Raw genomic sequence first — 23,862 nt, 5'->3', positions numbered from 1 at the left:
ACGCGATCAGATGCGTCTTTGTTAGGGGCGATGCATAAGACGTGATATGGGCGGTGCATTTGCCGTGAAAACACGTGCTATTCGCCTTAAATGCATCTTCGCCCAAGTTGAAAATATTCAACTTGAGCGGAAAATTTGCAGGACATGAAGTTAAATCCCGCAAGTAATCTAGAGCAAGTAACGCGATGCCTTGCATTTGGTGTGTACGTAGCATAATAGGGCATACACACCAAATGCGAGTTCAATGATTTGCGCAAGTAGATTACATACAAAGTTAATGCAAATACACGATCAGATGCGTCCTTGTGCGGGGCGATGCGAAAGACGCGATATGGCCGGTGCGTTTGCTGTGAAAACATGCGCTATTCGCCTCAAACACGTCTTCGCCAAAGTTGAAAATATTCAACTCAAGCGAAAAATTCGCATGACACGAAGTTAAATTCTGCGAGTAATCTAGAGCGAGTAACGCGATGCCCCACGTTTGGTGTGTACGTAGCATAATAGGGCATACACACCAAACGCGAGTTCAACGATTTGCGCAAGTAGATTACATACAAAGTCAATGCAAATACGCGATCAGATGCGTCTTTGTTAGGGGCGATGCGAAAGACGTGATATGGTCGGTGGGTTTACCGTGAAAACACGCGCTATTCGCCTCAAACATGTCTTCGCCCAAGTTGAAAATATTCAACTCAAGCGAAAAATTCGCATGACACGAAGTTAAATCCTGCGAGTAATCTACAGCGAGTAACGCAATGCCCTGCTTTTGGTGTATGTACCATAACATTTGCAAGCTAAATATAGCTAGAGATTTAGTTCATTCTGTACATTTAGTCTAGATCAGGCATGGACAACTTCGGTCCTGGAGGGCCAGTGTCCTGCAGAGTTTAGCGCCAACTTTCCTCAGCACGCATGCCTATAAGTTTATAGTATGCCTAGTAAGCCCTTAATTGGCTGCTTCAGGTGTGTTTAATTATAAAGCTATATGGGACAAAGTATCTAAATATTGCAAGTGTTTAAGTGTGTGTGTGAATCTATAACTTGCTCTCGAAATGTAAAATGCTCTGTAGACCCTGAGAGCAGCAGGAAAGACCTACATGATTTTCTTTGTGCTGGTGATCTTCGTTGGCTCGTTCTACCTTGTGAATCTGATCCTGGCTGTGGTGGCCATGGCATATGAGGAGCAGAACCAGGCCACCATGGAAGAGGCGGAAAAAAAGGAGGCGGAGTTTAAAGAAATGCTGGAAGCGCTGAGGAAACACCAGGAAGAAGTACAGGTCAGGTGGCAGTTTATTATTGACCATGCTGGTTCTTTATAGAACCACACATCAGATTTTTTTACTCCTTCACCAACTTGTGTTAAAAGTAAATAAAGATTAATGATGATGTCTAAAAATCTAAGATTTTTTGTGATGGTAGGCCAATGCCATGGCGACTTCGGCGGGTACGGTGTCTGAAGACGTGGTGGAGGATGATGGTGATGAAGGCGGGAACTTGTCCTGCAGCTCATCCGAGATGTCTAAGCTCAGTTCCAAGAGTGCCAAAGAGCGACGCAACCGCAAGAAAAAGTGGCGACAGAAAGAGCAAGAAAAAGAGAAAGGAGACAGTGAGAAGTTTGTTAAATCCGAATCAGATGATGGGAGCAGACGGAGCAGATTTCGTTTCCCTGACAACCGGTTAGGGCGCAGAAGCTCTGTAATGAACCAGGTAAGAAGTGACATCTGAACCAAGGAGATCTTAACCATCCCTCTCTTTATTTCTTTTTTCCTCACTTCATTTCTCCTTCCTCCAGTCTCTGCTTAGCATCCCAGGCTCCCCGTTTGCTTCGAGGCGCAACAGTAAGAGCAGCATCTTCAGCCGATGTAAGGACGGAGGCTCGGAGAACGATTTTGCGGACGATGAGCACAGCACGGTAGAAGAGTACGACGAGCGGCGCGATTCCTTCCTAAGCCCTCAACGTCGCAACAGCTACACCGGATACTACAGCAAGCGCAACAGTGCTGTGAATTGCAATGGAGTGGTGTCTCTCATCGGCCCCGGGCCTGGCGGACGCCTACTGCCTGAGGTGATAATAGATAAGGCAGCTACTGACGACAGTGTAAGGAAGAGTAGATCAGTCTAGGCATGGGCATCTCCTTGCCTCTTTCTCTCTGTTTGGCTCTTTCTGATGCATTGGTGTAATGGCTCACTTGAGTTTGCTCTAAAATTCGTCCCTTCAATCTGGAGGCCTGGAATCAAAGCCTGTGTGAAATGCTGCCCTCCCATGCCAGTTTGAAATTAACAAGTCACTGTAGATCTGACTAAATTACAGTTTTTTCATGCATCTTTTTCCATTATAGTTAGCATGGTAGTCTGCCAACTGTATTAATCATATAGAGGTCTTTTATAGCTTTTATATCTTCAGCATGAGGTTAATGGTATTTATGATTTTCCTACTGTATCTTGACTTCTTTGACTGAATGCATGCTGATGCATGCTTACTGGATCTCCTAAAAACTGGAGATGCAGGGGCTTCATATGAGAGGAGGGGAACAGAGGACAATGGTTGATTTATAATGTGATCAAAATTGCATATCACTGAACTCGTATTGGGTTTCAGCATTATGGAGATATGCGTTGTTTCAATGCTAAATGCAAATCGGTTTTGCTATTTTAGTAGTTTTAACAACATATTGTGTGTTAATTATGTAAGAGTAAAAGCAAACCACATCAATCTCTGCCCCATCTTCTGTCCTGTGAGAGCCCAGCATGTCTCTGCCTTTATGCATTCAAATAAAAATGGTAGACCAAATAAAATGTGACTTCTAACTAGCATCCTTCTAACTACAGTGTTATACAGTGATAGGTCTGTTTAACCTCATTATTTTCCTCCTGACAGCCAACGACTGATGTTGAAATCAGAAAGAAACTATCCGGCTCTCTAATGGTTTCCGTGGAGCAACTTAATGCATCGTTCGGCCGCCAAGAGCGAGCCAACAGCGTCATGAGCGCTGTAACCAACACATTGGTTGAGGGTACGTTCGCATTTTTTAACCTAAAGATTCTCTCGCCTTAAAAAAAAGGATTCAGTTTCCATGGTTACCATAATTTTATCCTTGACTATGTGTCTGTTCATACTTTAGAACTGGAAGAGTCTCAGAGGAAATGTCCACCGTGCTGGTACAAGTTTGCCAACATCTTCCTTATCTGGGAATGCGGCCCTGTTTGGAGGAAGATTAAGGAGATAGTGAATCTGATCGTGTTTGACCCCTTTGTGGACTTGGCCATCACCATTTGCATTGTGCTCAATACCCTCTTCATGGCCATGGAGCATTACCCTATGACGAGTAAATTTGAACATGTGCTGAGTGTTGGAAACCTGGTAAGGATTTTATACAGAGCTCAAGATATTTTTATTTTCTAGTCTTTTAATTGACATATCTAAAAATTGTCTCCCTCGCCCATGGCAGTTTTTTTCTAGTCTCTATAGGGATGTTGGTAGGAACATCCAATGCCTGTTGTAGAACAGTGCTACAGCAGTTTTAGTGTGGCACGGCAAAGCCAGCATAAATATTTCATGTAGTCTAATAGAAGAGCAGCTTCAAAAGGGGTGGCAGTTTCACTGTTTTGAAGCTCGAAACCTATGCAATTTTCTATCTGCATATTTATGAGGGTAAATAATGCTGCTCTGTATCTGCATGCCATTAGGGCTGGGTGATTCAGCAAATATTCATACAGTAATATATTATAATGATATTGCTAGTGAATAGAAAATAATTACCAGTTATATTGGTGAATAGAAATTACAATAATTAAAGGTGGACTCCACTTTTTTAAAAATATGCTCATTTTCCAGCTCCCCTACACAGTAAAAAAATTCAGTAGAAATTACAATGTTATTGCAGCTGGGTTGCCGGTAATTTACCGTAGATTTAAATTTATGTTATTTACTGGCAAGAGTTTGTTCAAAGTTAAATAAATTTTAAATATTAACAAGTCTTTATCTTTACAGAATAAAACTATACAATAACAGCCTCATGCAAAGCATTCTGGGAACCAGAAATCATCATCAACCTTTTTCTGTTTTTTGCTTCAGATTTTGTTTCCCAGAACGTTTAGCTTGATGCTGTTTTTTTAGTTTTACTCTGTAAAGACAAAGACTTGTAAATGTTAAATGTTCATTTAACTTTGAACAAAATGTTGCCAGTAAATAACATAAATTTAAAACTACAGTAAATTACCGGCAACCCAGCTGCAATTTCTGTGGATTTTTTTACAGTGTAGAGTTAAACATTTGATTTTTGCCGTTTTGAGATCCGTTCGGCTGATCTCCGGGTCTGGCGCTACCACTTTTGGCGTGGCATGGCATAGTCCATTGGATCTGAGTGGACCATTGGCATCGTGCCCAAAAATTTGTTTTGATATTTTTCCTATCTAAAACTTGACTCTTCTGTAGTTACATTGTGTACTGAGACTGACAGAAAATTAAAAGTTGAGATTTTCTAGGCCGAAATGTCTACGAACTATACTCTCATTCCGGCGTAATAATCAAGGACCTGTAACATGGCTGCAGCAGGCGAAATTATATTACGCAGTGCCCGAAAATAGCCCCTTGGTAACTTTCAATAGCAGGGGACTATTTTCAAGCACGGCGTAATAACTCTTTGGTCATTTTTTTGCGCATTGCTAATGGACTAATTAGATTCAATGGATTATGCTAAGCTATGCTAAAAGTGCTAGCACCAGACCCGAAGATCAGCTGAATGAATTCTAAAACGGTAAAAATCAAATGTTTAAAGGTGCAGTGTGTAAATTTTAGTGGCATCTAGTGTTGAGATTGCGAATTGCAACCAATGGCTTAGTCCACTGCCCAACCCTCGCTTTTGAAACGCTTAGAGAAGCTACAGTAGCCACCACTGGACAAACATTTCATCATCGGAGACACCTTAGTAAAAAGGTTGTCCGTTAAGGGCTTCTGTAGAAAGATGGCCGCACAAAATGGCGACTTCCATGTGAGGGGACCCTCAGTATATGTAGATAAAAACGTCTCATTCTAATGTTATAAAAACATAACGGTTCATTTTAAAAGGTCTTTATACACCACTGATAATATAGTTTTGTATATTATTTTGCATTTTTTTCAAGAGATCCTTCTAAAAATTACACACTGCACCGTTAACTCTAGGGGAGCTGGAAAATGAGCCTATTTTCAAAATAAGTGGAGTGTCCCTTTAAATATAATTGTGCTCACTAGAGAAACCATTTGAAAAAACATGCCTTATTTTCTATCAGATATGTGACCCTGTCTGTGAAATCTCATCACATTTCAGTCTTTGATTTCAAGTTCATCTTTGACACGGCCTTACTCGATATTAAAGATATCAAGGTTATATTATCACAGAATGTTCTTTACATTATGTAGGAGGATTTCATATAGATCACAAAAATGAATTTAGCTGTGTTTTCACAGACTGGCTCACATTCCTATGCCCACCTTATGTGGCGGCATAATAACACACAAGTATTTACATAGCTTCAGTGCACTTGTGAATGCCCTGTTGTCATGGTAGCAGGTGCATACTCAATGGGATAGACCCATACATGAGCATCATGAGTCATATTCTGTGGCTGTGCAGACACGTTGCAGGCCACTTGGAGTCAAGGCCACCTTGAGCCCTCCCCATGTTCACCAACACTGAGGGTGATTAAACGCACCGTTCAACTGTGACAGAGCGAAATGATCGGTTTGACACTTTGTCACATAGTAGCGAGGTGATTTGTGGTGAGTTATTGCAAATACCTGTAGACCAGAATTTTGTCATTATAGACAAGTGCAATGTCAGTATTGTATTAAAGAAAGAACGGGTGTACATTAGATCAAATGCAACCCATCATTGCTGGCTTTGATTAACCCTTGTAACATTTTTAGTTTATTGGTTGAGTTGGTAAAATCTGATTTAGTTTGGCACAAATGCCATCGTTTCAAATATCCTCCCGTCAAATACCAACAGGGAACACATAGTTAGGAAAGTAGTAGAGATATAATGAATTTGAATTTGCGTTTCTTTCCTAGGTGTTTACTGGTATCTTCACTGCCGAAATGTTTGCCAAACTGGTTGCAATGGATCCTTACTACTACTTCCAAGAGGGCTGGAACATCTTTGATGGCTTCATTGTGAGCTTGAGTTTGATGGAGTTGGGCTTGGCCAACGTGGAAGGTCTTTCCGTGCTGAGATCATTCAGATTGGTAAACATTTTGCTGTTTGAAAACTTGAGAATGGGACAGAATGTTGGAATGTAAAGAAATACATTTTGGTGTTTATGGACCATAAACATCTTATTTTGCTTCTCTTTAGCTGAGAGTGTTCAAGCTGGCTAAGTCGTGGCCCACACTTAACATGCTGATTAAGATCATTGGAAACTCAGTGGGAGCTTTGGGAAACCTGACCTTGGTGTTGGCCATCATTGTCTTCATCTTTGCTGTGGTGGGCATGCAGCTGTTTGGGAAGAGCTACAAGGACTGTGTGTGTAAGATCGCTAGGGATTGTGAGCTTCCTCGCTGGCACATGAACGACTTCTTTCACTCTTTCCTGATCGTCTTCCGGGTACTGTGTGGAGAGTGGATCGAGACCATGTGGGACTGTATGGAGGTGGCTGGACAAGGGATGTGTCTCATTGTCTTCATGATGGTCATGGTTATAGGGAACTTGGTGGTAAGTAAAATTACTTTCAGAAAATGGTTGACTACTTACCTGTTTTCATTACCTTGCTGTGAGCATGCTTTCGAGGGAACTCGCGAATATACATAACCCGAGTCGTTTTAAAACGAAACGCAACTTAACCCCATTACGGTTTCTCGCTGATTAGGTCTTGAACCTGTTTCTTGCCTTGCTGCTGAGCTCGTTCAGTGCGGACAACCTTGCGGCTTCCGATGACGATGGCGAGATGAACAACCTGCAGATCGCAGTTATTCGCATTCATAAGGGAATAGCATGGGTGAAGGCCAAAGTTCGAGAAGTGGTGAACATCGTCCTCAGGAGGAAGGCCACAGAGGAGGCCAAGCCGCTGGACGACATGTATGACAGGAAACTCAACTGCATTGCCAATCACACTGGTGTGGACATCAGCCGTGACCTGGACTATCAGAAGAACGGCAACGGCACCACTAGCGGCATTGGTAGTAGCGTGGGCAAATACATGATTGATGACGACCACATGTCCTTCATCCACAACCCCAACCTGACTGTGTGCGTGCCCATTGCCGTGGGGGAATCAGACTTTGAAAATCTCAACACGGAAGATTTCAGCAGCGAGTCTGAAGCTGAAGGCAGCAAAGAAGTAAGTGTGCAATAGAGGTGATTTTGTGATGTACAGAGCTTTTAGGTTTTAACCTAGTTGCTACTGGGTGAAACTTAATCCTCTGCGGTTATTGATTCAACCGTAAATGTTCATTGATTTTAAACAGATGTATTTGCTATTTTTGTTGCATGATATTGATACGTATGCACTAGGGTCTAGTGTACTGTGTCAAAGTGGTGCTCAAATGTATGCAGGATTTTTAGCACATGCTTGTTGTTTCATTCTTTAGAAACCGAACACTTTTGACCTCTCTTTCTGTCTCTGTCTCTCTCTCTTTCTCATTAGTTGGATGATATCAGCTCATCAGAAGGCAGCACCATAGATATTAAACCAGAGGTGGAAGAAGCAGTGGTGGTGGAAGCAGTAGAAGAGTATGTGGACCCTGAAGCTTGCTGGACTGAAGGTGAGACAGTAAAGGAGCTTCATACATTTAGTTCTGAATTCTCATATGTGACCCCGGACCACATGATAAGGGATTTTTTTATACATCATCTGAAAGCTGGAAAAAATAGGACAATATTTGGCCAAGATACTGGAATCTAAAAGCGCACTCACACTATCAAAAAAAAAAAAAAACGCGTTTGACCCCCAAAGCCTGGTTTGTTTGACTAGTGTGATCGCTCTGTTCCACGCCCAGGCGCGGATTGGTCAATCGCGCCGCGGCTGGGTTGCAGAGGTGGGCCGGAGCGCGGTTCACTTGGGCTCACTTGAGCGCGATTCAAAAGGTGGAGACGTCAGTTGCGCGACCACTCACCTTCATCTGCCTCCGTAAAAACCTTTTGATGCGAGCAGCGGGGTTACGTGAATGTACGAGCTGCACACGTGACAGATCAACTAAGCAATATGATGACATGTGAGAGGGCTGTCTGTAATCGCGCACCAAACGACTCCGAATAAAAAACACAGACTTATCATTAACATTGGTTCCAGTGTTAAGAGAGAGCTTTACTTCCTGCTTTTTTCAAAACAATCGCATCTTAATGACGAATGCGCGCCCGGACTCGGATTGATAAAAAGTACAGTGTGAGTGCGTGCACCTGGGGGAGTAGGGAGGGGTGACAATCGCGCTGGGGCATGGATTTGTTTGGTTTGGATAATGTGAGTGCGCACTAAGGGTGCAAAAACTCAAAATATTGAGAAAATCGCCTTTTATAGTTGTCCAAATGAAGTCCTTGGAAACATCATCCACTCACAAAAATAAAGTTTTGATTTATATTTTGATTTATATTACAAAATATCTTCATGGAACATAATATTTACATAGCCTAATGATTTTTTTGGCATAAGGGTCAATGACGTAACGTTAATTATTTTGTGTCTGTATGGTTCAATTAAATGTAAAAGTGTTAAAATTTCAAAATAAATTTGCAGATTATTTGCATACATTCTCTTTTTTGAGGACCAAGTCTAAAATTTCTGGTTTTATTTCATTTTGAAAGATAATTGCAAAATGTCAATGTGGTGTAACTGTAACCGGTCTGTGTCAATTGGTGTAACTCATATTTTTTTAAACGAAAATATATATATAAAAATGTGGAATAAAATATAATCATCCAGTTTTGTGTAATATGATTTTTTTAACATACATTTTTACATAATTTGACAAAGATTTTTTTAAAAACAGAGCTGTTTTCTACGGAGCCCCCAAGGGGATATGGAGCAAAAATTAAATAAAGTTTAGTTTCGCGTGCGCACGTGAAACTATCGCGTGCTCACGTAAAACTATCGCGTGCTCACGTGAAACTATCGTGTGCTCACGTGAAACTATCGCGTTTAGTTTTGCGTGCGCACGTGAAACTAAACTTTAGGTTTTTTTTACTCCAATGTCACCTTAGGGGCTCGGTAGTTTTCAGCATATGTCAGGACAAACATTAAAAAACGCATTTAGAAATAAATTCTCATTCTTTGGCGCAATTGGCAGTTACACCATTTGACATTTTCAGGTCCATTCAGTATTAACTTTCATAAAAATGGTGCAAATGTAATTTTTTATTGCATAAAATTAACATAAATACCCTATGTGCATTGAAATAAACCTGATACGTGCTTTTAAAACAAGTTTTGCAACATTATACTCTTGCTTGATAATATAAATAAATTTTACACAATATTACAAGTTACCAGACATTGCCTATTGATTTGTTTCGGTGCAATAATTTTTTTTTAAATAAATTAAGTAATTTAGTTTAAGATCTTTTTTAAAGATTTGATATCACTAAATTAAATGAACTATAAAGATGATGTTAAAATGAAAAGTAATGCTTGAATCTTTTACCAGCTTCTCTGTGTCTGACTGGATCTGTATTTCTATTTATCTATTTTTTATTGAGTTGCAGATGCAGTTAGACTGAATGTTAAAGTTGTGTTTAATAATGTGCTGTTTTGCAGCTTGTATTGCTCGCTACAAGTGTTGTGATGTGCCCATCACCGAAGGCTGGGGCAAGTACTGGTGGTTCCTCAGAAAAACCTGCTATCTCATTGTGGAGCACAACTGGTTTGAGACCATCATCATCTTTATGATTCTCCTCAGTAGTGGAGCACTGGTGAGAATACATACATGTTTCTTATTAGGTTTATAAGATATGTGATCCAGTCTGTGAAAACCCAGCTAAAGTATTTTGTGATTTTCTACATTAAATCATCCTACATAATTTAAAGAAAATTAAATTATGTGAAAATACTGTATATCCGTAATATCATTTAAATAATTCGCATAATTCAAATACTGTGGTGAGATTCTCCCGTTAATGTCGTCATTGAAGGGGAAAGCCGCGCCCACCAGCGGTTGCGAGTGTTGTATCGTCGCATCTCCACCAAAGAGGTCTTCAGTTCACACTTGATCTGCGTGTCAGTAGAGAGTTTATAGCGGGTGTCATTGCGATTTCAAACATGACTTTGATTTGTTTAATTTACGTTGTTTTCACGATCTGTCTCTTCCGTGTTATAGACCAATAAAAGGCCATTGCGGAGGGTTCACTTAGTGATTGACAGCACAACGCGACTCTTTTCCCTTCCTAGATTTACAATATAAGCATAAAACATGTTGTTTTATCTGTTTCTCTGAAGATTATAAAGAAGATGAGGATTAACGCAGTGCAAGAGAGAAAGAGAGTGACAGCACAACACGACTGTATTCCCGTCAATATTATACAGTATAAGCAACATGCTGTGTATGTGATTTTACGATAAAAATACAGATAAAATATTTCATATCATTTTTAGTTTAAGCTAGATTTGTGTTATAGATCATTTAAACATGCTTTTGTGGTTTGGTCATGAAGTAAACTTCTGACAACAGTGTCTGTGGAAGTTTATTTTCTTGTAAAATGCTGAAATCATTGTCACTGTTTTTAAACATTAACTATAAAGCACGTGAAGGCAGCATGAGACCTGAGCTATATGTCTTTATTTTTATACCAAAATGCTAAATCATAAACACGCATTTAATATGCAAATACAGTAGGATGATAGATCGGTTCAAACATATAAGGCTTAACACCGCTACGGACTTGTTGCGTGAAATTCCCCTGCTTTATTGTGCCGTTTTGCTGCATAAACTCCGCCCTCCAGCACCAGGTTATTTGCATTTAAAGGGACACACACACAAAAAAATTTTGCTCGCACCTAAAAAGTGACAATTTTAACATGCTATAATAAATTATCTGTGAAATATTTTGAGCTGAAAGGAAAACATCACCGTTTTTTAATATTTTACAATGTTCTTTCCTCAAATTAATCTTTTTTTAATGCGTGCCCTTTTAATCTTTGTAAAGCGCCTTGTGAATGTGTTAGCATTTAGCCTAGCCCCATTCATTCCTATGGCTCCAAACAGGGATGAATTTAAAACCACCCAACACTTCCATGTTTTCCCTATTTAAAGACTGTTACATGAATAATTATACAAGTAAAAATAGTGGCACAAAATGAAACTTTTGTTTGGAGCCATAGGAATGAATGGGGCTAGGCTAAATGCTAACACATTCATGAGGTATTGTACAAAGATTAAAAGTGCACGCATTGAAAAAGATAGGTATGTTTAAATTCATCTAAGTTAAGGTAAGAACATAGTAAAAGATTGAAAAACGGTGGTGTTTTCCTTTAAACTTTACATACACATTCTTGGGACACCGAAGGATTTTTACATCTTGTAAACTGGGGCACAATAGGTGAAATCAATGTGAAATTAATAAGTGAAATCAAACTCTTATTAGATTATGAGACTTTTACCTGGATTTCACAGACAGGATAACATATACAGTCAGAAAAAATGGTCAAAAAGTTGGTCCCTAGCCCTACTCTTTCAGGAATTACGTCGTTGCAACTTAAAAGTTCATGTTAGTGCCTAAGAGGTACATATTGGTACCAAAAAAGTGCATGTTACTGTAGTACCTCAAAGGAAACATATTGGTACCAAATAAGGACCTTTTTAAAGACATTTAGGACCATCTTAGGACCCTTTTTTTCTGACAGTGTAGAAAGTATTCATCATAATGATGAGGTAACATATGTAAATAAAGCACAATTTAAGTTTAATGTGCATGTTTGTGCTAGAACCAGTCATGATAATGTTTGTGTATTTATTACGTTTCACTAAATTCACTAAAATTACTCAATGCTCATGCCACCTTTTAATTTCCGTGAATCCCATCCAATTATGAGGTTTATTTGTTATAGCTGGGATTTTTTCTGTGTAGACAGTTGTATATAATGTGAAGGTGCAGTGCAAGCAGGAATTGTAGCATGTAGCGATCTGAGTCCAGAACTGTATTGCCGGGTGACGTGATTAATGGGCTGTACCATTCATCCAAGTGGGGATCTATTTCTGGCACTGGAAATGTTCCTCACTTTGGCACTGCTAATGTTGGCAGAAAAAGAAGCGTAATAGAATCAGGGACCTTGCCTTATGCTATTGGTTTTTGAAAGCCGACACTGCTTGTGTTTTAACGGAATTATTGCACAAAGACACCTTGCCTTCTGTTCAGTTGCTTCAATGTGTGCCATGTTTTTCCTCCACTTGCTTTATTTAGAATCGGTTAGAGAATGTTATTGTAGGGCTGGAGAAAAATATTAATTCTCCAAAACGATATTAATTCGGGAATTCACTGAATTGATTCATAATGTGCATGCTTTATCTCGACCTGAAGAGACATAGAAGCATTTCATATTCAAATGCAGTAATTGTAAAGATGAGGTTGGCAAGTCTTCTGTATTTTGCATTTTCAAGAGAAAGGGTTTTATGGGCATGGTTTGAGTATCGAAAACTGTTTTATATGTTTTAAGTTTGAATTTCACTGTTGCATATTTATGTTTTAGTTTGTTTACCGAAATGTGCATTGTTCAGAATGTGCACCTTGTTTAAATTGTAAATTGTTAGCAATTCCCAGCCTTATAATATTGTTCATGAATATAAAAAAAATTATATATATATATATATATATATATATATATATATATATATATATATATATATATATATATATATATATATATATATATATATATATATATGAAGCAAAGCTGAGACTAAATATATATATATATATATATATATATATATATATATATATATATATATATATATATATATATATATATATATATATATATATATATATATATATATATATATATATATATATATATATTTAGTCTCAGCTTTGTTGAGAAGCAAGCCCTTAAAAAATTAAACAAATACTTATGTCCACCATCTTTTAAAGCCCTTTGTAGAAATTTAGTGGATGGTGGACTTAAAAACCCACCAAGTCCTGCATCATTTATTTGCGCAATCTATATGAACTCTATTTAAATACAATTGAAGCATAGCACCTGCAAGGTGACACTAGTTTGTGGGTGGTTGTTAAAGGGACACTCCACTTTTTTTGAAAATATTCTCATTTTCCAGCTCTAGATTTAAATATTAGATTTTTTTTACCGTTTTGGAGGAGGCGCATTGATATTATGCAGTGCCCGAAAATAGTCCCCTGCTATTGAAAGTTACTAAGGAGGGGGCTATTTTTGGCTGCTGCGTATATCACTACGCCTGCTGCAGCCATGTTACAGCAGCAAAGTCCTTGATTATTACGCCAGAAATAGTTCCTAGCCATATCTGCCTAGAAAATCTCAACATTAAATTTTCTGTCGGTCTTAGTACACGTTGTAACTACAGAAGAGTCAAGTTTTAAATATGAAAAATATCGAAACTCTTTGGTTATTTCTGAACGCGATGCTAATGGTCTAATCAGATTCAATGGATTGTGCTAAGCTATGCTAAAAGTGCTAGTGCCAGACACGGAGATCGGCTGAATGGATTCTAAAACGGTAAAAATAAAATGTTTAACTCCAGGGGAGCTGGAAAATAAGCATATTTTAAAAAAGTTGAGTGTTCCTTCAAATGAGACAGTTTTTTTTTTGCCAAAAATACCATGCACTAAAGCAATGGTAATGTAAACACATGCTGTCTGCTGCAGGCCTTTGAGGATGTGAACATTGAACAGAGGAAAACTATCCGGATCATCCTGGAGTATGCTGACAAGGTCTTCACCTACATCTTCATACTAGAGATGTTGTTGAAATGGGTGGCCTATGGTTTTTACAAGTACTTCACCAATGCTTGGTGCTGGCTGGATTTCTTCATTGTTGACGTAAGTTTGCTTCAATTATGCTATGTTTGTTGTGAGGCTTGCACATGCATGTTTTGTTTATGGGTACAATCCTGCAAAAAAAGAACTGACTAGGTATTGATAAGTTATATTGTATTAAATAAGTAAATTTAACACATTTGATGATAAATTTACTCTAGTCTATATACACATTTCAACATATTTCCAAAAAAGCTGTAAATTGGTAAAGGCATTTAAGATTATGAAAGCTTTTTTTAGACTTGGAGGTTTATTAACTGATTATTTTCAAACATTAAAACAGTATTAATTGTATGAAGACAATAATGTTTGCAGTGTTTGCAGAAAGTGAGTTTTAAAGGGGCCATGACATGTTTCTATTTATTATTTTATTATGTTCTCTGAGGTGTAGCTTACTTAATATTACTCAAGATTTTTAAATGGAAAACATACAAATTTAGGTAATTTATAACCTTTTCCCACCATGTTGTTCATCCTCTGATTTGTGTGTTTTCCCTTTAAGAGTGTTCGGCCTGGCTCTGTGTCCCGCCCCTTTCTATGATTGACAGGCTGCATGCTTAAATGCTTTTGTTATTGATAAGAACTGAGTTTTAAACAATGAAACTTGACAGATGCATTAATGAAACCAAGACCTGTTATATGTCAATATATCAAGGCAAAATTGATTCCTAATGTCATGACCCCTTTAAAGATAGTTTAAAAATAGTTAAAATGGTAGAACATTTAGTTTAAGCTGTCATTTATAAAGGAAATTGACGTAGGAGGTGATGTGAAGTCAAGACAAGTACCTGCCCACTGTCTTGTTACCATGAAGATATATTATGTGATAGTCAAGGGCAAACAGGATAAAGAACAGGATGGTTCCCTTTTATAAACAAGATGTGAATGTGTTGAGCTGGACTTAAATGGGATCTTTTTTATGAAGATGCAGTGTTATGGTATGCAGGGGTGAAAAGAAAAACTATCGGTATATATGCCTAAATATATATGCTAATGTAATACTGTCAATTATTTGTTTCTAAATTGTGTTATTTCTTACAATTACATCATCTCTTTATGATCTATCACCCATGCATAGCCATGCAAAAAAATATATGTTTCTGTGTGACCCTGAGATGCTTGAATATTCAATATAAGGAAAGATATAACAGGTATACAACAGTATCAGGCTTTGAATTCTGTGATATGAAAAATATTTAGTTTGATTAAAGCAAAAGCAATTTGCTGTGTATGCAAGTTGACTGAAGACGTATGCAGTAACATATATCACATATCACATAGAGTAAGTGTTGTAATGGAAAGACTTATTAGACTATATAATCGGCAATAGTGAAGATTATTGACATGATATTCAAGCATTTCTCAGTCCTTGAGGAACCTTGTTTTGAATATTTATTCATAATCGCATAATGTCTTATGTTGTTTGAACAATTTGATATGTGTAGCCTCTGACCTCCTTTTATTTTTTACCCTTATAGTTGGAGTCACCAAGTGTAAATTGCATTTTAAAATCCATTATAATTAAAAATGTAATCAGTTATTCAATAACTATATGTGTATTGCCGCACAAAGTCAAACTTTAGATTTATATGGATGTAGTATTTGGAAATCTATTGGCTTAATTTGCCTAAATGATAAAAATGCTCACACTTGGACTCCAAACTAAAGGATTCAGAATAATGTTGTATGGATGTGCTTCTCTCATGATACGTGGAGGACATGTTACAAGTGGAGTGATCATGTCAAGAAGCAAATCATCTGTGTTTTTCTTCTGACCTTATTCCTGAACTAACAACCTTTTAGCAGAATTCATACTGTACATGAAATATCCTGAAATAACCTGTTTAATGAATGAAATTTAGTTGCATACACAGTCCTCTCATCTAATATGATGTTTTATCAATGTAACAAGAATAATAATAATAATAATAATAATTCGTTACATTTATATAGCGCTTTTCTCAGTGCTCAGAGCGCTTTACATATGAATGGGGGAATCTCCTCAACCACCACCAATGGTTGAAGAGAACATTTGCCCACATTTTATATCCACATGCAATTTGTTCTTAAGCTTCAAAAAGCGAATAAATTGCCTTTTATTCTGCAATTCTGTAGGCTAGCACAACAGAACCTAAAAAAAACCCTGCATGCAACTATACAATATACTGTATAATTATAGAATTATTCAGTGGCAATGTATTTAAATTATTAGTATAGATTTGCTTATGTACCACAGCCTGCAGATCTTTAAATCACAGCTAATGCTTTGTTCCATTGCACTTTTAAAGAGTGAATTATTTTTGGGCAAATTGCAGTAATGCCACAGTAAAAAATTTAAAGATGATAAGCAGTTATAGTCAAAATCTGATTTTGAGTGGAATGCATCTTAAAAGGTTTCTTTAAGTTTTCTTGGACCCATGTACCCACCCTGTGTCCACCCTCCATCCTCCCAGCTGTAGTTCTGTAGACAGCTGTTGTTCTGTGTGAATGTAGATGAATTCCAGTTGAAAGTGAGAATCCTTTTGCCCTATTTACCCTGAAGGTCAGAGCACTCGAAGACATTTTCCTTTCATATTCGGCCATTTGGTACACAAAGACATTACTGTTACTTTTATTAATTAAGAAAATTCATGCCAATACACTCTAAAAATGCTGCAGCATTGCGTCAAAAAGTTTTACAAAATGCCTTCAAGGAAAATTTTCTTCTAAAAATATGTAAACATACAAATATATCAAATGAAAGAACAGACCCTTTGCTTTTAAACAAACAATAAACAAACAAACAAACAAAACAGGAAAAAAGTTCCATCCTATCTATATTTTTTCTCGGCTTATAAAGTCTTAAATATGGGTATTTTTCTTTAAAAATACAAATTTTTAGCAAAAAGCTTAAATAATAAATTTTTGTGAAGGAATTTTGTTAGAGATCAGATTTAGAACGATTATCAAAACATACACAGAGTTTAAAATTAGTAAATAATGTTTTTGGGCCCTATTTTAAAGATCTAAGCGCATTGTCTTATTGTCTAATCATTGTAATCTCATAAAATAATTTGCAAATATGCAAGAAAAGGTTTGTATTCTAAAAATACAAACAAGAGATAAAGAATTTACAAACGTGTGGAGAGCCGAAGCGTTTCAGCACTCGGACAGCGCTATGGGATTTTTAAAAGGCATTACTTAAAGGGGACATATTATGAGATTTTTTTAAAGATGTAAACTAAGTCTAAAATAGGTCTGAGCAAAAGTGTGCCGTTTTGGGTGTGTCATTTAAAATGCAAATGAGCGGATGAAGTGCAACCACTGATCACAATGATGGTGGTTTGTTGCAATTGAAACTCAATTGTGCTGTGAAATATTTTCTCTCTCTCTTTCTTTCCGTACTAAATGGTTGTGCTGTGGTTGGATAGTGCAGATAAAGGGGGCGGTATAACCTTATTCTGACATCACAATAAGGGCCAAATTACAATGACCTATTTTTTCAAATGCTTGCAGAAAATGGTTTACCAAAACTAAGTTATTGGGTTGATCTTTTTAACATTTTCTAGGTAGATAGAAGCACTGGGGACACAATTATAGCACTTAAACATGGAAAAAGTCAGATTTTCATAATATGTCCCCTTTAAAATGTTTTCACCATATCCACAGGTACAGTGTCATCATATACAATAATTTCGTGGAGTAGCATTTAAAAAACATTTTAAAATAAATGCATTTGTTTAAAGCAAAGCATTTATTTACTTACCAGGCTACAGGTGAAGCAGCTCTTTACGCCTTCAAACGTCTCATAATCGGTCCTCATTTACGTCCAATAGACTCAATAATAATCTTTTACATTCAATCCTTTAATCTTTCATATTTAAAAGCCTTTTTGTGCTGCTGCGTATCCATGTATGTGGTAAGCAAACCCGCGTTGTCGTCCCGTTTATAGGCACATATTACTAACGCGGTCTTTCAATAACAAAAAAAATTGACTTTAGACTTTAGACCAGGTTTTTGTTGGTCAATAGCGTAGTCTATTTTAGTTGCCTCAAAATAACAACGCGCCAACAATTCGCCTGAACACACCTCGTTTTCAGACCAGAACTTGGGCGCAAATGCATTTGCTATTTAAACAATGTGCCGCTAAATGCGAAAATGATCATTGCGCCGAGTTGAAACTAGCAAAAGACACTTGCGTCACGCATTGCGCCGGGTGTATGATAGAGCCCCATGGTTTCAGTTTTTTCATAAATTGGGTAAGTGCGCCATCTAGTAGATAATAATTCATCAGGAACACTTATTTATGTTTTCTCTGAATTGATGAAATAACATGTCAATGGCGGGGAAAGTGTTAAATTGTTATACACTCCAAAAAAGCTGGGTTGTTTTCGGGCCAGTGTTGGGTCACAAAGGACAAACACAGCCTGTTGGGTTGTAATTTGACCTGCTGGGTTGTTTCAACCCATAATGCTGGGTTGATTTAATCCAGTGCTGGGTTGTTTTAACCCATTGTTGGGTCAAATATAAACATTTTCTGGGTTAATTTAACCAACGGCTAGGTTTGTCCTTTTTGACCTAACACTCGCTTGAAAAAAAACTAGCTTTTTTAGAGTGTATGTAACAAATATGTTGTTTAAATAGGTAATATTTAGGCCCCGGTTTAAAATACCAGGTATGATAAATACATTACCTCTGGTTTAAAAATAAATAGCAAAACTGTAAAACCCAGGATCATTCAATTCGATTTGATTTTATTTATATAGCACTTTTCACAATTGGTAATTGTTTCAAAGCAGCTTTACATTGCAGGGGAAACGCAGAAAAATCGACAGACAATATAAGTAGAAAAAAATGGAGCGGCTATGAATAAACTTTACAAGCGAGCGTATTAATAATGTCTCGTATACAAGAGGGTGCTAAGTTAAGCCAATGTCGGCTGACTCCCCGGGGTTGAAAAACCCCCTAGGAGAAAAACCTCTGGGAGGAACAAAAAGTCCTAGGAGGGAAAAAAACCCTCAATCATTTGTGATCATAAATGTCAAAACGATGTCCTTGTAGAAACGCCCTTCGTGCAAGAAATCTTTTGCTCACTTTCGACTGGAATGACCCAATGAATAGCCTTCCCTTCTCACAGCACCTTTCAAGGGCGCAAAAGTGCCATTTGGAATTCTTCCCTCCCGGGTGCTGGACTAACATTCTTGGTAGATGAGAAAGGTTCAGTCCTCCCTCCCCCATTTACACCTGCTCTTCCCTCCCTTGAGGTTAGTGCTGAGATGTGTTGATGTTGAGGACATACAGCAGTCGGTGAGTGGTCCTCCTGGTATCTGCTGTGTTGATGCTCTGTTTCTCCACTGTTCTTTGCTTTTACGGGTGTGATGCACCAAATGGCTTTCACAAGGAGCCTGCATCATATCCAGCATGTGTGTGTTTGTGCATATTTATGTACTGTAATTGTGCCATTGTTCCCTATAGTCTGTGTCACAGTATATATCTGTTCCATCACCCATACAGTTTTATTTAATTACTCTTTGGTCATATTTCTAGTTTCGGTAAACATCAAGGGAGTGTGTGTGTTAAAATCCATTAAAAAATATTTATTTTGCTATATACATTATTATATAACTATTAATTTGAAGATAAAGGTGGTCACACAATACTCAAAGCATTGATCACTTATTAATTATTCTGCGTATGAATGACAAGCATTGGTCATTTTTATTATGTTTTGAATTTTTTCAATTTCATTTGACTATTTTATTTATTTATTTATTTATTTTCTCCATTTGGTCACAGCCACACATCTCATTGACCTTGCCTTGCAGAGCGAGAGCGCTGACAGATGAAGAAAGCTTTCACTGAGGGGCCATCTCAGCCGACTCAGGGGGCCCCGGGGCCTCCATAAAGGGGTGCTTGTGGGTTCCAACTGAGGCTAAAGGTGACAATTACCCCTAAAGATCAGATGATCTGTAGATGAAGGAGAAAGCTTTATTATGTGATATATAAAAAATTTGTGAATATGTGAATTTTGACGGTTGTCCCCAAATCTGTTTTTCACAATAGAATTTAAAGGCATATTTCACCCCAAAATAATAAATAATTTACTCACCCATATGTTGTTCCAAACAAGTATGAATTTCATCTTCTGTGAAAAACAAAAGAAGACATTTTAAAGAATGTACTGGTCATTTTTTTCTAGGCACAGTTTTATTTAATAGGTACCCTAGTTTTCACACTCCAGAATTACTAAGCCCCTAAGGGAACATGGAGCAAAAATTAAATAAAGTTTAGTTTCGCGTGCGCACGTGACACTATCGCGCACTCACTTACTCCAAGGAGTGGAAAAATAAAACGTTTGGTTTCATGTGCTCACGTGAAACTTTTATGTGCTCACGTGTGAAACTTTCATGTGCTCACGCGAAACCTTAATGTGCAGAATGCTCATGTGAAACTTTCGTGCGCGCACGTGAAACTATCGTGAAACTATCGTGTACGAACATAAAAGCAAAAGTTTCACGTGCGCCCGCGAAAGTTTCACGTGAGCACGCGAAACTAAACGCGGTTGTGAAACTTTCATGTGCTCACACGAAACCTTAATGTGCAGATTTTTTTTAAAGTTTAGTTTCGCGTGCACACGTGAAACTTTCGCCTTCACGTGTTTGTGCGAAACTAAACGCGGTAGTTTCACGTGCTTACGCTAAAGTTTCGCGTGAGCATGTGAAACTAAACTTTATAAAAGGTTCTGCACATTGGGGTTTCGTGTGAGCACATGAAAGTTTCACACATGAGCACATGAAGCTGGACTTTGGATTTTTTTGCTCCAATGTCACCTTAGGGGCTCGGTACAGAATAAATGGTTAGTACATTAAATTTTTTTTATGAAAATTAAGAAACTATTTTAGAAATTTATACAGGTTTAGAATGACATGAAAGTGAGAAAATTATGACATTAAAAATTATACATTTTTTGTGGGTGAACTATTCCTCAAAGATCAGACATTTACAAAGATTTCACTGCCACTAATTCATGGCTTGTACTGTTTGAAATCTCGGTTTAAATAAGTTAGCATAACCTGGACTGTCCTGAGCACAGATCCATTCAGAATAAAGCTTTCACCTTTAATAGAAATCTCCCCTCTGTGAGTTGGTTAGCTTTCAGTGTTGTGGACTTTTGGTGTGTTTTTATCAAGTCTTCGTCAGTGGCTGGTTAAAAATGTGAAGGTCTGTTTGTATTTACCTTTATAAGGAGGCTCAAGCCTGGTCTCTCGAAAGCACTGCCTGACCATCGACATTTAATTCCTTGAATAATACATATCAGCTCTGAAAGTCATTCTCGGTTGGCCATGGGGTTTCTTTTAAATCTATTTTTCATTGACAGCTGACACATATAATCAATACGATTTTCTAGACACGGTCCAATGTGACCTCTCTGCACGTATACGCCGTATGTCTATGAAGGTTGTTTCCTTTTCCACGCTGTTTTCAATGGCATTTAGAGATTGACCAGGGCTTGAGCTCCCGCAGAGTTGTCCTTTCAGTGCTGTCCAGTGTCTTTTACTATTTGCGATCCCATAATGATACTTAAAACCGTACAATATGACTTGCAATTTGGCATATATGTACATGTTTACCTGTATTTTTTCTCGCAGGTCCCAGTAGTTTGTGTGTCTTAAATTATATGGGATTTAATGCTTCAGCCGAGAACGTCAAGGAGAGGCAATGTTAAAAGGGCAAGGGTAAGGTTCTTGCAGTATGTTGGGGTTTTTGATGCATCTGCAGGGGTCCCCTAATGCTCGACATCGCCCATATGTTTTGTCTGATGTTCTGTCTCTTTCAAACCACAACGTTTCTCCACAGGTGTAAAGAAGCGAGATTCAAAAACTAACCGAGAGCGAAATCCCAGGTTTTTCCTGTGCTTCTAAACCCCTATCTGTACCTGTAACCAATACTAAACATGAGTCTCTCTCTCTCCTTCTTGGGGCTATATACATGTATAAATGCAGTGTTATATATGTATATACCCATCCAAACTGTTGTGTATGTGTTTAAACCAACGTTCCAGGAGCTCTAAAGAGGCCTTCTCTTCCTCAAGAGCTTTCTCCCGTCTAACAGTATGGATCCTGTTTTGCTTCTCTGTTTCTGTGTAGGTGTCTATAGTCAGCCTTATAGCTAATGCGCTGGGCTACTCCGATCTAGGGCCCATTAAATCACTCAGGACACTAAGGGCCCTGAGACCCCTCAGAGCATTGTCACGTTTTGAAGGGATGAGGGTAAGATACAAAGCTATAGAGCTGATCTCTCTGCATGCCCATTCAGCAGTTACAGCATGCTAGAACTGATGGAAAAAAACAAACAAAAAAAGACCAGCAAGGACTACCAAACCCATACCTGGGGATAAAATAAAAAAAAGACAGCCACCAATGAAAAGGACTCTTCCTTTTCATGCACACCTCTTCTGTACATGTGTTTAATGATTCAGTCATGACGCAGCTGAGATAAATATGACGTGAAATGCATCGCTTTGGAATGCAGGTGTTCCCTGATTTAACAGAAATCGGGTGCAGCATGATTGACTATCAGTTAACGTAATTGTCTTACGGAAAGGCGAATGTATCAAAGCTGCCTCATTGCAAAAAATAACTTTACAAATTGGCATTTGAGAAAAATAGCATGTAAACGATTTGGAAAACAAACGCAACACCATTCAAATCCCTTCTCATTTCACACGGCATTTGATCTGCGATTGGCTGTCCATTTGGCCTTGATTCTCAACTTGTGCTTTCGATGGAGAGCTCCTCCCCTTCCTTCCATTTCCCCTCTGTTACACTGACCCTGTCTCTCAGAGAACAACCAGGAGCACTAACACTTTACTACACCGCATATACAGCATACTCACATAATCTTTTAAAGACAAATGGCACATTTTTAAAAAACGGACACTTTGCTAAGCTCCACCCTACTTTACAAGTTACTGTTGCTCACTCAGACAAGCTTTACTTCAAATAGGGTATTCGCAAGAACAGTATGCTCTTAGGTGAAATAATAATAAGTAAAATAAACAAAATTGTTACTTATGTTTTTACTATATACTACACTGTAAAAAGTAAAAGTTGGATCAACTTAAAGGTGCAGTGTGTAGATTTTAGTGACATCTAGCAGTGAGAATGTGAAGTGCAACCAACGGCTCACCGAAATGTATAGAGAAGCTACGGTAGCCACGAACAGACGCCAGAAAAAAAAATTTTGACTTTAAGTGAAAAATATAAGTGTAGAAAGCTTAAAAATTAGTTTTTTTGAAGTAATTTTTCTTAGTACTTTACTTTGTAAGATTAAATGGATAAAGAAGTAAAGTCTCTTGGTACTTTATATCACTATTTTATTATAATTACCCCAGCAGCAATGTTAACTATATTGTTTAATATAGTATTTGTATAGTTTCTTTAAGAAAAAACTATTTTAAACTATCTAAATATACAGTATTTCACAGAAATGGATTTAAGAAAAGCAAAATTTTGTCTGATAATTTGCAGACAGCAACAGTTTAAAGAAAAACAACACCGTTTTTAAATATTTTACTATGTTGTTACCTCAACTTAGACAAACTAATTCACACCTATCATTCTTCAATGCGTGCACTTCACCTCAGCTCGCAATAACATCATCACTCCTGACTTCAGAAGTTTAATGCTACGTACACACCAAACGCAGGACATTGCGTTACTAGCTCTAGGTTACTCGCGGGATTTAACTTCGTGTCATGCGAATTTTTCGCTCGAGTTAAATATTTTCAACTTGGGTGAAGACACGTTTGGCGAATAGCGTGTGTTTTCGCGGTAAACGTGCTGCCCATATTGCGTCATTTGCATTGCCCCACGCGAGGACGCGCATAATCGCGTCATTGCATTGA

The 23,862-nt window shown here is 37.8% G+C and overlaps 1 protein-coding gene across 1 annotated transcript in view; it reads left to right on the top strand.

The window, feature by feature from the left end:
- The window catches only part of scn8aa (sodium channel, voltage gated, type VIII, alpha subunit a), a 59,566-nt gene that overhangs the window by 23,569 nt on the left and 12,135 nt on the right, over positions 1-23,862 (top strand). The window contains exons 10-21 of the mRNA XM_073875324.1: positions 1,071-1,277; positions 1,420-1,707; positions 1,793-2,098; positions 2,879-3,014; positions 3,123-3,361; positions 6,053-6,226; positions 6,336-6,692; positions 6,847-7,317; positions 7,624-7,741; positions 9,727-9,881; positions 13,806-13,979; positions 22,103-22,225. Of these exons, the coding sequence (XP_073731425.1) occupies positions 1,071-1,277; positions 1,420-1,707; positions 1,793-2,098; positions 2,879-3,014; positions 3,123-3,361; positions 6,053-6,226; positions 6,336-6,692; positions 6,847-7,317; positions 7,624-7,741; positions 9,727-9,881; positions 13,806-13,979; positions 22,103-22,225 (2,748 nt within the window). The remainder of the gene's footprint in view (positions 1-1,070; positions 1,278-1,419; positions 1,708-1,792; positions 2,099-2,878; positions 3,015-3,122; positions 3,362-6,052; positions 6,227-6,335; positions 6,693-6,846; positions 7,318-7,623; positions 7,742-9,726; positions 9,882-13,805; positions 13,980-22,102; positions 22,226-23,862) is intronic.

Source organism: Misgurnus anguillicaudatus, chromosome 13 (genome assembly GCF_027580225.2).
Source record: "Misgurnus anguillicaudatus chromosome 13, ASM2758022v2, whole genome shotgun sequence".
Classification (NCBI taxonomy): Eukaryota; Metazoa; Chordata; class Actinopteri; order Cypriniformes; family Cobitidae; genus Misgurnus; species Misgurnus anguillicaudatus.
The sequence above is the reverse complement of the archived record's forward strand: the minus strand, read 5'-3'. Positions and strand labels throughout refer to the sequence as shown.